Source organism: Sapajus apella, unplaced genomic scaffold (genome assembly GCF_009761245.1).
Source record: "Sapajus apella isolate SASKATOON/1434 unplaced genomic scaffold, GSC_monkey_1.0 scaffold75, whole genome shotgun sequence".
NCBI classification, from domain to species: Eukaryota; Metazoa; Chordata; class Mammalia; order Primates; family Cebidae; genus Sapajus; species Sapajus apella.
This window is the reverse complement of record NW_022437015.1, coordinates 669,403-684,675: the sequence shown is the minus strand read 5'-3', so window position 1 is coordinate 684,675 and position 15,273 is coordinate 669,403. Positions and strand designations below refer to the sequence as shown.

General features: G+C 37.6%; 1 protein-coding gene across 3 annotated transcripts in view; it reads right to left on the bottom strand.

Annotated features, from left to right (window-relative positions):
* CHIC1 (cysteine rich hydrophobic domain 1) overlaps positions 1-2,824 on the bottom strand; it is a 152,453-nt gene extending 149,629 nt beyond the window's left edge. For all 3 annotated transcript variants that reach the window (XR_004260770.1, XM_032251301.1, XM_032251302.1), the window contains exon 1: positions 2,142-2,824. Coding sequence is in view for 2 of the 3 variants with exons in the window: in XM_032251301.1 (XP_032107192.1) it covers positions 2,142-2,431 (290 nt within the window). In the remaining variant the exon portion in view is untranslated. The remainder of the gene's footprint in view (positions 1-2,141) is intronic.
* Between the last annotated feature and the right edge of the window lie 12,449 nt (positions 2,825-15,273).

The window sequence follows — 15,273 nt, the reverse complement described above, 5'->3', positions numbered from 1 at the left end:
TATAAGGAAGGCTTTACTACCACAGAAAGATTCATTGCTCAGATCCAGTAAAATTTTCTCCTAGACATGTAATCTCTTTCAAATCTCAAGACATTTAATGTCATATGTGATTTCTAGGTGTGAGAACGTGTACAATAAAACTAAGTTTCCAAAGTACATACATTGGTTAGTGATTCCAGTACTGGTTTGCTGCTTTTTAGGTTTTGGTTTCAGTCAATAAATACCAACAGTACCACCCACACTCTCCTAATTACAAAAGTTTAAGCTGAGAAGGACATTATACCAATCACAAAGGCCTGGGCATGGCAAGTGTCAGTGTTCTTCTTCTAATGAAGAAAATAGGTTGGTAAGTATTTCACCATGGTTGTGTGCAGGGTAGAATGGAACCACAAATAAATTTCAGGTAATTATGATTTTCTTGGTCCTTCTCCTTTGCCTGAATTTTGCAAAATAATGTGGAGGTAGAATGTTGGAGTATAAAATTATGGACTAAAGGGTCATTTAACACAATCTGCATAAAAGTAACCTTTGGTACCAGAATCATAATTAGTTTGAGTAATAAATTGTCTCCCTGGTGACAAAAAAAATGGAAGTAAAACAGTGCAGTAAGCTGGCATCACAGTGTAGGCTATCTGCAAAATTCTTGGACCGAAAAAAATTGTCTTTAAATTTCGTAATCAAAAAGCAGTTCTAAACCCCTCCCCACATCCTTCCACAATTTCAAAATATTTGTTAATATATTTGATGCAAAGATGACAAAAGTATATCACAAGTAAAATACTCAACATGGCCAGCCTGTAGTCCCAGCTACTCGGGAGCCTGAGGCAGGAGAATCTCTTGAACCTGGGAGGCAGAGATTGCAGTGAGCCAAGATCTCACCACTGCACTCCAGCCTGGGCTACAGATCGAGAGTCCATCTCAAAAAAAAAAAATAATAATAATCAGTATGTTAAAAATTAAAGCTTATATGATAAGGGAGGTCGTACATATACGATTTAATATAACATGAACTCAACTGAAAGTCAAAGGGGCTAGGTTAGCCATTATCAAAATCAGAGGAAGCATGACATAATAACAAACAACAATCTATTTTGAAAACGCAGTAAAACATAGCAAAGAGGATGAACATGACACAATATGCAAACTTCCAAATAGTTATGGTCCAAGCAAATAAAAATGAGGAAGCACTCTTTAGAGCCCAGGGAAACATCTGCATTTTTGCTTTGTAGGTATGTTATGAAGTCCCTCCCCATTTTATTTTCTCAAATATTCAATTTTTTTTCTCAGGATTTCAATTTTTTAAAAAAACCACCCTGGATAAATTTTCAAGAAATCATCCTCAGCTCCCAAAGAACTAATTTCCATATACGTTTGATGCCTGTATATTTCGTATTTGGGCATACAAAATCCCTTGGAGGTACATTATCTCATAACTGAAAAGCTTTAGGAACCATCTACTCCAAATGATGGTTTCTTCATTTAATGATGAAGAAATCAAGGTGCAGAAACGAGAAAAAGCAACCTGACCAAGGTCACAGGGCCAGTAAGAAGCAAAACTGGAACTAGCATCTAAGAGCCCTGACTCAATCCATTGCTCTTTCTACTTTCCATAGCTGCCTCTCAACCTCAACCTCTAATCGACTGATATATAAGGAAGGATTAGATAGGAAAAAATGAATCAATATTACTATTCATGGATATTCTATTATTATTCACAAAATACATAATGTTTGAAGAATGCAAGCCTAGTTCTTGTTACATGTTACAGCAATCGCTGTTTCCCACTAAATATCAATCTTGTCAGCAAAAATCCCTCTGGTACCTCCTGCAGTTTAGGGACTGTTCACTTGCCAGCATACATACAAGAAAGGAGACTCACCCCTACTTCAATCACTCTGGCTCCCAATCCCTAACTCCTTTCTCCTATACTCACACTTTACCTGGCATTGGCGCATCATAGGTACATTCTCCTCACTTCCTTCACACGTATCCACCCATGGTTTCCTCATTTAGACCAGGTGTCCTTTCCTAACTGTACGCCTCGGTCAACCCTCCCCCACTCCAGACGCCCCTCGATCACCTCTCATTCCTCTGTTGCCAAATCTCAGGGTTTTCAAGACCCAAGACCCCCTGTCGCTTACACAGTGATGTGGCCGGCTCCCCGCACTAATACAGGGTCCGGAGCATATCTCCGCAGATGCTCCTCGCTCACAACCCGAGGCGGGGGCGGCGCCTCCTCTTCCTCTTCCTCCTCTTCTTCCTCCTCCTCTTCTTCCTCCTCCTCTTCCTCCTCATCGTCCTCGTCATCGTCGGGCCCAGATACCGACGACGACGACGACGGCGACGACGACGACGTTGCCGCTTCTTCTTCCTCCTCTCCCAGTTCCGAGATGGTGTCGAACTCCGCCATGTTGGGCAGCAGGATGCTCATCACGTGACCTCGCGATCGCCGCCACTCTCCTGGAGAAGAGTTTGAACCTGCTTAGTTGCTGCAAGAGGAGGGGGAACGAAATGAAGAGAAAGAGGAGGGGTGTACGGACCGGATTTGAGGAGACGCGCCTGCGTGTTGAGCAGACGGAGGGTTGGGGGGGCGGCTGTTGGAGGCGGGGGCAATAGAGAGGAGCAAAGTCAGTGTACGCTTGCGCGGCTCCAAGGGGAGGGGGCCGCTAGAGGTGAACTCCAGGGAATTATCCAGGTTAGGTCTGCGGGTGCTGGTCTCCGAGCGTCAGCTACGTGTATTCGGGGACGTATCTTCTGATTTTATTTCCTATTAATTAATGCTGGGCATTATTAACCCGACTGCAGGCGGGTGAGGGAAAGCATATTTTATAAAAGTAAGGTTAGAACTTTGTCCAAAATATCTCAAGGTATATATCAATCCCTTACGTTTGTTCAGCATTACAGTTTAAAAGCCTTGCGTCATAACTTTGCCACAATCTTGGGAGGCAGAGTAAGCACTTTTATTAGCATTTTACTAAAGAGGAAACTTTTACTACTTCTATGTTATACTTAACGGAGAACTTAATAAGTCAGGGGCTGTGCTAAGTGCTCTATATGTATATCTCATTTAATCCTCCACAACCCTCTAAGGTATGTACCATGTGTACCATGATGATTTTATTTTACTGATGAGAAACCTAGATGCAGAGAAAATAATTTGTCCAGTGTCAGGGAGCTTCTAAATGGCAGACATGGTTTTAAATTTGGTGGTCTCTTCTGATTCCATAAGCCCAGTACTCCTAACCAAAGGGCTATACTGCCTGAAGTTGTTTGGAAAGATTTTGTAGAGTGGTGCCTTTTGGGCCCTTTCTTAAAAGATGAATCAGAATATGCATGTTTGAATTTTGGAGAGTTTTTTGGGGGAGAGGGCAGGTGGAGGGGATGAAAGGAGGCTTCCAACCTAAGGAAACCTTAATTAACATCATCCATTTTCCAGACACTGAACTAGACTCTCACACACAATATTTCAGTTAACCCTTAACCTCGTGAGGTAGGTATCATTATATCTATTTTATCACATGTCAAAAGTGAGTCTCAGGAAGTTTAGGTAATATATTCAGGTCTACAGTGACATTTTGTCCAAAATTTTCCAGTTTAAATAGTCTATCCTATCTTCTTTACACTCAGTAAAATGTTGTGGAGATCACATAGTTTGCATTTCTAAACAGTGTGCCAAACTCGTTCATACTTGGCAGCAGCACAGAAATCCATATCATTAAGACAGTAACGTCACACGGCTGCTAAGTAACAGAACAAACACTATGATCCAAGCACTCTAATACCAGCTTCACTGCTCTTTCTGCTGCACTACAGCTGCATCCCAATCAGATGGTGTCTTTGGGGAAACAGGCATAGTCAAATTTTAATTTAGGATGAGCATGACATTAGCAGCATAAATATTTAATGTGTATGAAGTAGGAAGAAATTAGTTCTGTAAGAAAAATGAATCAAACCATTATTATCAAGGAGTATATGTTATTAAAATGAAAAGGTGACCATTTTATTCAAATGTTGGATTATTTAGGGAACTTTAAAAATAAGTCATAACACTAATAAGCAACAAATTACAACTTTTTGTAGTTTAGATAACTCTACTATGCAGGAATTATAGAAGATGGAACCTTAAAATATTTTGTAGTAGCCGTCTGGCAAGACATATATATCTTCGCTTTTTTGGGGTGTTAATAAATGTGTCAGACTTAAGATCAAAATTAATACTGTGATACCCTGCTTTTTGCCAGCTAAAACTAACTCTCCCTTTCCCAGACTAAAAGCTGTTCAGGTTTTATGTTAGCTTCTTGAGCCAGACAGACTCCATCTTGGCTTTTTCATTTTAGTAACTTTCTCCCCATTAAGCATGTAATTATAGTATAAAGCAAGGTCAGGCTGACACTGGGCACCCAGGAATGCCGTTGTTGATAAAAGGCTGAGTTAAGTGGTATCAGCCGAGCCTGGAAATGCAGGTGCAGTGAGCGCCCAGAGCCCCATTATGTATAAGTTGTATGTCTTTCATGACAGCTGTACTCCTCACACCTGGCACCTTTTTATTTCTTATGTATCAATTTTTCTTTTTAACTTTTTGCTTACTTTGCTTTGTGAAAACTTTGTTTCAGCTAGGTTCCCCCTTTCCTGTTAAAAGTAGTGTATAAAAGACCACCTAACTTTTTCTTCGGGGCCAAGAGAATTTTGGGCGTTAGTCACTCTCGGTCGCCAGCTGAATAAAGGACTCATAATTCAATCTCAGAGTGTGGCACGTTCCTTGACTCGCTCAGGTATAACAATACTCTGCAACAATTTTTCTCTTTCAAGAAGCAAACAACAACAACAAAAACCCGTAAATAACATTTAAAACTTTTCCAAATATCCACAAAAGTCCGCTAAGTCTGTGTCTACAGGGAGAAGTATTTCACTGCTTAAGTAGTAGTTTCTCCTTCTCACATTCAAGATTAGGCTAGGAAAGGCTATTTGAAGGACAGAATGGGAAAGGAGTAAGAGGTGGACTTTGTAATAAGTGCAAGGAAGATATTGGAACTATGGTAAAAGTGGAGAAATTATGGCCATGGAGAATGAGAAGGAAGGAAAGGGATGGGGGAAAATCTGTTAAAATAGAAAGAGGCCCCTGATGTCAGATGTCAAAAGGACCAAATGGTTCCGGGAAGTGCTGTACTTGGCTAAATACACAAGTGTGGTCAAATATGTCCATCTGTTTTCTTGCTTATATGTTGTGATTAAAAGGCATAAGTGATTCCAAAGGCAATTTGTTTCGCTTAACTGTAGGAGAATTTGGAATTAAGCAAGCTGAAGAAAAATACGTTTTGTTTATCCATTGTCAGTAAACACGAGAAACACCATGGTTTCTAAATGATACCTTAGCATTAAGAATAGTAAATCAAAGAGTAGATAGAGAAGAAAGCAGGTCACGTAAAATTATGCCTAATTTGCTAAGCAGGGTATGTGGGTATTTCTCCCATATAATTAATAGGGTCCTGAGGCATGAGATCATTAACCATCTGAGAGGGTTTCAACCTTAAACAGCTGAAAAGAATTGCAACCTTTTAAAGACAGCTTTATTTTATTTATTTATTAAATCATACAATTCATTGATTTTAGTTACAGAGTTGTGCAGCTATCACTACAAACTAGAACATTTACTTCATCCCCAAAAGAAATCTCTGTCCCATTTTTCAGCCATTCCTTATTCATATGCAACTCTTGGTAAGCATTAATCTACTTTCTTTTCTACAGATTTGTTTAATGGACATTTAAATAAATAGGATCATACACTACGTGGTCTTTGTATCAAGCTACTTTCAATTAGCATAATGTTTTTGTGGTTTGTCAATGTTGTATCGTGTATCAGTACTTTATTCCTTTTAATTAATGAATAACAGTCCATTGTTGGCATAAATTGCATTTTGTTTATGAGCTTACCAGTTGATTACATTTGAGTTGCTTCTACTTTTGGATGTTACGAAAATGCTGCTATAACCTATGAGTGGAATTCCGGAGTCATATGCCAAGATGATGTAGAACTTACTAAGAAACTGCCAACCTGTTTTTCCAAAGTGACTTTATCAATTTACATCCTTACAAGCAATGTAGGAGGGCTCAACTCTTTCCACATCCTCTCCAGCACTTGTTATTGTCTTTTTTATTATAACTGTTCTTATGGATATGCATCGTGGTTTTACTTTGCATTTCCCTAATGATTAGCAATGAACATCTTTTCATGTACTAGTTGTCTGTTTGTATAGCTTCTTTGATAAAATGTCTACTCAAATCTTTAACCCCATTTTTAAATAAAGCTTTTTTTGAGATACTTGTAGATTTATATGTAGCTGTAAAAAATAATACAGAGAGATCCTGTTTACACTTTACTTAGTATCCCCCATAGTAATATCTTACATAACTATTGTTATACAGATTTAACAACCGCAAAATTGACATTGATACAATCCATCTGTTTTATTCAGATTTTCCATCATAGATATACTCATTTGTGTCTATGTGTGGGTCCATGTAGTTTTATGCAATTTTATCAGAGGTATAGGTTCTTATGACCACTACCATAAAGATACAGAACAATTATATCACCATAAGGATTTCTCCTGTTATATTTTTATAATACTTCTTACCCTCCTCCTTATAATGTGAATTGTATCATACCATATATAATTTTGGGGGCTTAGATTTTTTTTCACTCAGCATACTTATCCTGAGAATCAACCAAGTTATTGTGTGTATTTTTATTGCTGTGTAATATTCCACAGTTTGTTTAGCTGTTCACCCACTAAAAGGCATGTGTTGTCTTCAGGTTTCAGATGTTATGAATAAACTGCTATAAAAATTTGTGTACAGCTTTTTTGCCCTTTACAAAATTGGGTTGTCTTCTTATAGATTTATAAGTGTTCTTTATGAATCCTAGATAGAAGTCCTTTATTACATATGTGAGGTACAAATATTTTGTCCTAGTCTTGGCTTACATTTTCACATTGGTATTGATGTCTTTAGAATGGAAAAGGTTTAAATTTTGATCAATTCATCAGTTTTTAATCACTTATGCTTCTGATGACATACTTAAGAAATTTTTGACTAATGTATTATCACAAACAATTGCTCTTATTTTTTTTCTAATAGTTTTATTGTTTTAACTCTAACATTCAGGTATATGATTCATTTTAAATTTTTTGTGTATATTATTAAGCGTCTAAATTTATATTTTTGCATTGTGGTTATGAAATTATCCTACCACCATTTACTGAAGACTGTCCTGTTTCCATTTAATTGCCTTTGTATTGATACAGAAGATAGAAATTATTTAAGCATATACTGAGGGCAAAAGAGTGTCCTTGGCAGAACATCTTTTCTAACAAAAAGCAGCCCAATAAATCACTTCTTTTCTAACAAAGGGCAGCCTGGAAGATCTGCCTGCAAACATAGATAAGGAAGCTGAAAGCTTGCACGGGGGATGCCAGCAACTGTACCAATACAAAAGGCTGCCTGGGGCCAGGCATGTCACCATGTGGTCTCCACCTTCCCTTTTTTGTTAGCATGTGCATAGTAAGAAATAAATAAGCAACATGGAGTAGCTCAGGCAGAGGACCCACCTGCATAATAAAAGATTGGTGTTGGGGCTGTCAGAGATTTGCAACCTATGCAGATGGCACAAATGGTCCTAATCTGTTTTTCAGATCCTATGTCAACCAGGTACTGCTCCCAACTAGCTGATTATAAAAACACTTGCATTTCACTGCACATTGGCAACCCATTTTTCTGGGACCCCTCTCTGTGACAAGGCACATTTCTTTTGCCTATTGAAATTCTGCTCTAAACCTCACCCTTTGTTCATGTGTGGATCTCTCAGGCCATGAGACCCAGAACCTCAGGTGTCACCTCATTCAATGAGGCTGCTTCAGTATCTTTGTTGAAAACTAATTGACCTTTAATGTTTGGGTGTATTTTGGTACTCTTAATTCTATTCAATTTTTCTCTATGTCTATCTTCATTCCAGTACCAAATCATCTTGAATATTATAACTTTATAGGAAGGTTTTAATTGGAACATTTAAGTCCATCACATTTACTCTTTTTCAATATTATTTTGGCTATCCTGAGTCTTTGCATTTTCATTTAAATTTTAGGGTTATCTCATCAGTTTCTTTTAAAAAAACAGCTGGAATTTTGATAGGAATTGCTTTGAATCTGTAGATCAATTTGAAAGTGTCATCAGCTTCACAATGTTGAAGTTGCACATTTTTGCAAAATCCTGGGATGAATTCTACTTCGTCTATATATTTTTCTCCTTGTGATATTGGTTTGGCTTTGTTATCAGACTGAAGAAGTTCCCTGTTTTCTCCATTTCCTGGGAGAAACTGTGAAGAATTGTAATTTTTCTTCTTTAAACATTTGATAGAATCCACCAGTCCTGGGCTTTTTTTGAGGGTATTTTTTATTGCTAATTCAGTCTCTTTACTTGTAATAATTCTATTCAGGTTTTCTATTTATTCCTAAGTCAGCTTCAGTATTTTTTATCTTTCTAGAAATTTGTTTCATGTAAATAGCCTACTTAGTTGGTATAAAATGTTTTACAGTTTTACTTATAATTTTTAAAAAATTTCTGTAAGTTTAGTAGATAGTGATGTCCCCTTGTTCATTATAAGTTTAGTAATTTTGTGTTCTCTTTTTTTAACTTGGACTGTCTAGACATAGATTTTTCTATTTCATTTATATAAATCAAGAATAAAATCCTAAGTCCCCAAATTAATGAACAGACCACCTCTTGGCCAAGGAGACCCCAGAGAAACCTGAAAAACTGGCCAACAATGACAGAAGGGGAGTGAAAACATGCCTCATTACACTCCATCCTTTTGAAGATTAGTCACTGCTGACCAACATTAACATTGAACTAGAGATCGTAAGACTGACAGAACACTCTTTGTGGCAATAAGTTATCCAATTCCAACCTGATTCTGGTGTAACATCACTTAACAGATAGCATATCCTTAAAAAATAAAAATATTTGACCACAAAGTATACTTCCTTGCTGTATTTTGAAATGGTCCTGCAAAGCCATCTCTTGTTAGGGAAATTTGCATCTGCACAGAACCTCTATTAATGCAGCCAAGCCTTTTTTTTTCTTTTTTTTCTTTTTTTTTTTTTCAGATCTTTCCCAGATCTAGGAGAGATTACTTGAGAGTCTGACACCATTAAGGTCTGAAAAGAGACATTTGCCATCTATTCTCTCTGAAGGATGCTACCTGGAGACTTCATCTACATAACAAGAGCTTTGGCCTCCACAACCCTTTTTATCTTAACTCAAGCATTTATTTCTACTGACTTCAAGTCTTTTAAAAACGTTTAACTTTTTCAACCAATTGCTAATCAGAAAATCTTTGAAACCACCCATGATTCATGAGCCTCCACTTCAAGATATCCTGCCATGGATTAACTTATGATGTTACATACAATTCCTGTCTCTGTAAAATCTATAAATCCAAACTGTAACCTGATCACCTCAGGTACTGCTTGAGTCTGTTCCACAGGTCATGATCACTTATATTAGCTCTAAATAAACATCCTTAAAATATTTTACAGGGTTTGGTTTTCCCATTAACATGTATCTTTTCACAAAATCAACTGTTGGTTTCATTGATTTTCTGCATTATGTTTGTGACCCATTCCTTTGATTTGTGCAGTGTATGATTTTGATGTGTCCCCTCCAAATCTCATGTTGAAATATAATCCTCAATTTTGGAGGTGAGGCTTGGCAGCAGCTGCTTGTGTCATGGGGGTAGATCTGTCATTAATGGCTTGCTGCCCTCCCCACAGTAATGAGTGAGTTCTTGCTGTATTCATTCATGCTGGAGCTGGTTGTTTAAAAGGATCTCGCACCTCCTGCTCTCTCTCTTCTCCCTCTCTCACCATGTGAAATGCTTGCTCCCCCTTGACCTTCCACCATTAGTACAAGCTTCCTATGGCCTCACCAGAAACCAAGCAGATGCTGGTGTTATGCATGGGCAATCTGGAGAACTATGAGCCAAACAAATCTCTTTTCTACATAAATTACCCAGTCTGAGGTATTCCCTATATAGCAATGCAAAATGGACTAATATATACAGTAATCTTTATTCTTTCCTTTCTTCTGCTTGCTTTGGGTTGAGTTTGCTCTTCTTTTTCTACTTTATTAAGGCTGAAACTTAGGTTATTGATTTGAGATCTTTCATGTATATTACAGATATATATTGATATGGTTTGGCTCTGTATCCCCACCCAAATCTCATCTCAAATTGTAATCCCCAGGTGTTGAGAGAGTGACTTGGTGAGAGGTGATTGGATCATGGGGGTGGTTTCCCCCATGCTTTTCTTCTGATAGTGAGTCAGTTCTCATGAGATCTGATGGTTTTATGAGGGGCTCTTCCGCCTCTGCTTTCTCTTCTCTCACCTGGCACCACTTCCACTTCCACCATGATTGTAAGTTTCCCAAGGCCTCACCAGTCATGTGAAACTGAGTCAATTAAACCTCTTTCCTTTATAAATTACCCAGTCTTGGGTATGTCTTTATAGCAATGTGAAAATGGACAAATATATGTACTCATGTATTTCCTTCTAAAGACTGATTTAGCTGTCTCTGACAGATTTTCTCAGCTGTTTTTTTTTATTTCCAGCTCAAGTGTTTTGATAATTTCACTGATTATTTTTCTTTGCCTAATAGGTTATTATAAATTTGTTTAATTTCCAGATATTTGAAATTTGCCAAAATTTCTAAGTTAATTCCAGTGTGGCTTCAGAACATAAAAGTTTTATAATATTGACCCCTTAAAATTTATTGAGACTTGTCTTATGACCTATATATTATTTAGTGTTTAAAGGTTTTATATGACTTGAGAAGAATATATATTTTGCTGCTATTAGTTGGAGTATTCTGAAAATATCATTTATGTCTACTTTATACTGCTATTCAAATCTTTTATATTCATTTATACTTTCTGTCTTTGTATTTTTTTTTTTTGTCCATTACTGAGAGTGAGGCATTGATGTCTCCAGCTATTGTTGTTGAGTCTTCCATTTCTTTCTTCAATTTTGTTAGTTTTTACTTCATTTAGTATCAAGTGCTCACGTTAGGTAGATACATTATTTATAATTATATTTTCCAATGTATTGATCATTTAATTATTATAAAATATCTTTCTTTATCTCTAGTAATAAAGTTAATCTTAAAGCTCATAGTTTTGTTTTAGTATACATATTCCAGCTTTATTATTGTTACTGTTTACATCATAGTTTCCCATTCTTTAATGGATAACTTGCCCAGGCTGGCCTTGAACACGTAGCCTCACCTCCTCATGTGCTAAGACAACTGGCTTGAGCCACCACAGCTCCTAATCCCATCCTTTACTTTAACATTATTTGTATCTTTGAATCTAAAATGTGTCTCCTGTAGGCAGCATACCATTGAATCTTTTTATTTTTAAATCGAGTCTCACATTTGCTGAATTTTTGTGGAGGCTTTAATCCATCAAATTTAATATTAATATGGTTGGATTTCTGCCTGATTTTTGTTTTCAATACATCTCATGTATTTTTTGTTTATTGCTCCTTTTCTTTCTTCTTTTGGATTTACTATCTTCCTAGTACACCATTTTAATTTCTTTGTGTGGTTTTAAACTACTTTTAGTGGCATTTTCTTCATAGTTCCTCTAGGGATTAAGATATGCATTTTAGTATATCATAGTTTATTTCATATTGATGCCAACTCAATTCCAGTAAAATGTAAAAACTTTTTGCCAAGAATAATAGTGGGGGGAGGAGGCACCAAGATGGCCAAGAGAAGCCAGCCCCGGAATGCAGCTCACAGTGAATGAGAACCAGAAGGCTGGAGGTCTTCATGGTTCCAAATGAGGTGCTGGATTCTTTTCTGTGGGACTGATAGGGCACTGGAATTGGGCCCAGGGAAGTAGGCACAGGGTGACCACTGCCCAGGGAGGCAAATCAAGACAGGGGTGAAATGTGCAGCTGGCTCAGAGAGTCGGGGGACTTAACCCCCTCAGTGCTCCCTTTCGGATCCTATGTTTGCCCCATCCCTCCTGCAACCCACTGTCCATGGGGATCCTGCCATTTGGTGGGGCATTGTGGGTAGTCCATGCAAATCTGAGCAGTGGCTACTGCCTGGCTCGACAAGTTGTCTCAGGGACCGGGTGGGAGTTTGGACTAACGCCAGTGGGACGAACTGTCCCACTCTGAGAGAGATGCCATTGGAAGGTGGGGCCAATCTCACCTGCAAACAAACTCCAGGGAAGGACCACACATCCAACAACCTGACTGAACCCGAGAGAGCCCAGCAACGCCCTCTCCAGGCCAAAAAAGATACAGCTCCAACCTCAATAGAAAAAAAAAGTCTACTCAGAGACTCCTCCTGAAATCACCAACTTCAAAGATGAAAGGGAGATAAATCCACGAAGATGGGAAAAGACCAGTGCAACAAGGATAAAACCAAGAAAGAACAGAACATCTATTCTCCTCCCAGGGGTCACAACACCTTACTATCAAGGGAACAAAAAAAGACAGAGAATGAATCTGATGAATTGACAGAAGCAGGCTTCAGAAGGTGGGTAATAACAAACTTCTTTGATTTAAAAGACTATGTTCTAACCCAATGCAAAGAAATTAAGAACCTTGAAAAAAGGTTAGATGAAATGCTAACAAGAATAACCAGCTTAGAGAAGAACATAAATGACTTGATGGAGCTAAAAAACACAGTATGAGAACTCCGTGAGGCATATACAAGTTTCAACAGCTGAATCGATCAAGCAGAAGAAAGGATATCAGAGATAAAAGATCAACTCAATGGAAATAAAGTGAGAAGGCAAGATTAGAGAAAGAAGAGTGAAAAGAAATGAACAAAGCCTCCAAGAACTATGGGATTATGTGAAAAAAACCTAATCTATGTTTGATCAGTGTACCTGAATGTGACGGGGATGATGAATCCAAGTTGGAAAACACGCTTCAAGATATTATCCAGGAGAACTTTCCCAACCTAGCAAGGCAGGCCAACATTCAAATCCAGGAAATACAAAGAACCCCACAAATATATTCCTCAACAAGAGCAATCCCAAGGCACATAGTTATCAGATTCACCGAGGTTGAAATCAAGAAAAAAATCCTAAGGGCAGCCAGAGAGAAAAGGCGAGTCACTCACAAAGGAAAGACCATCAGACTAACAGCAAATCTCTCAGCAGAAACCCTGCAAGCTAGAAGGGAGTGGGAGCCAATATTGAACATCCTTAAAGAAAAAAACTTTCAACCCAGAATTTCATATCTCACCAAACTAAGCTTTATAAGTGAAGGAGAAACAAAATCCTTTATGAACAAGCAATTGCTGACAGATTTTGTTACTACAAATTTGCCTTACAGGAGCTACTGAACAAAGTACTAAACAGGGAAAGAAACAACCAGTACCAGCCACTGCTAAAACAAACCAAATGGTAAAGAATAATGACAAAATGAAGGAGCCACCTCAATTAACAGGCAAAACAACCAGCCAGTAACAAAATGGTGGGATCAAATTCAAACATAACATTAACATTTAATGTAAATGGCCTAAGCACCCCAATCAAAAGACACAGACTGGTAAACTGGATAAAAAGTCAAGACCCATCAGTGTGCTGTATTCAGGAGACCCATCTCACATGCAAAGACTCACATAGTCTCAAAATAAAGGGATGGAAGAAGATTTACCAAGCAAATGGAGAGCAAAAAAAGCAGGGTTAGCAATCCTAGTCTCTGATAAAATGGACTTTAAACCAACAAAGATCAAAAGAGACAAAGAAGGGCATTATATAATGGTAAAAGGATCAATGCAACAAGGAGAGCTCACTATCCTAAATATTTATGCACCCAATACAGGAGCACCCAGATACATAAAGCAAGTTCTTAAAGACATACAAAGAGACTTAGACTCCCACACAATAATAGTGGAAGACTTTAACACTCCACTGACAATGTTGGACAGATAAAATGAGACAGAAAGTCAACAAGGATATCCAGAACTTGAATGCAGTTTTGGATCAAGCGGACCTAATAGACATTTACAAGACACTCCACCCCAAATTGACAGAATATACATTTTTCTCAGCACCATATTGCACTTACTCTAAAATTGCCCACATAATTGGAAGTAAATCACTCCTCAGTAAATACAAAAGAACTGAAATCATAACAAACAGTCCCTCAGACCACAGTACAATCAAATTAAAACTCAGGATTAAGAAAAGCACTCAAAACCACACAATCCATGGAAACTGAACAACTTGCTCCTGAATGACAAATGGATAAAGAATGAAATGAAGGCAGAAATAAAAATGTTATTTGAAACCAATGAGAATGAAGATAGAAAGTACCAGATCCTATGGGACACATTTAAAACAGTGTCTAGAAGAAAATACATAGCAATAAATGTCCACATGAGAAGCAAGGAAAGATCTAAAATCGACACCCTAATGTCAAAATTGAAAGAGCTAGAGGAGCAAGATTAAAAAAAACCTCAAAAGCTAGCAGAAGACAAGAAATAAGTAAGATCAGAGCAGAAATGAAGGAGATAGAAACAAAAAAAAAAGTCCTTCAAAAAAACAATACATCCAGGAGCTGGTTTTTTGAAAAGATCAAGAAAATAGACTGACCCCTAGCTAGACTAATAAAAAAGAAAAGAGGGAAGAATCAAACGGGGAATTCTTTCTCCATTGTTTATTTTTGTCAAATTTTGTTGAAGATCAGATGATCGTAGATGTGTGGTGTTATTTCTGATGTCTCCGTTCTGTTCAAATTGTCTTTATGTCTGTATTGGTACCAGTACCATGCTGTCTTGGTTACTGTAGCTTAGAGTATACTTTGAAGTCAGGTAACATGATGCCTGCAGCTTTGTTCTTTTTCCTTAGGTTAGTCTTGGCTATATGAGCTCCTTCTTGGTTTCATATGAAATTTAATGCAGTTTTTTCTCATTCTGCAAAGAAAGTCAATGATAGCTTAATGAGAGTAGCCTTGAATCTATAAATTACTTTGATTAGTTTGGCCATTTTCACAATATTGATTCTTCCTATCAATAAGCATGAGATATTTTCCCATTTGCTTGTGTCGTCTCTTATTTCCTTGAGAAGTGATGTGTAGTTCTCCTTGAAGATGTTCTTTATATCCCTTGTAAATTGTATTCCTAGGTATTTTATTATCTTTGTAGCAATTGTGAATGGGAGTTCGCTCATGATTTGGCTCTCTGCTTGTTTGT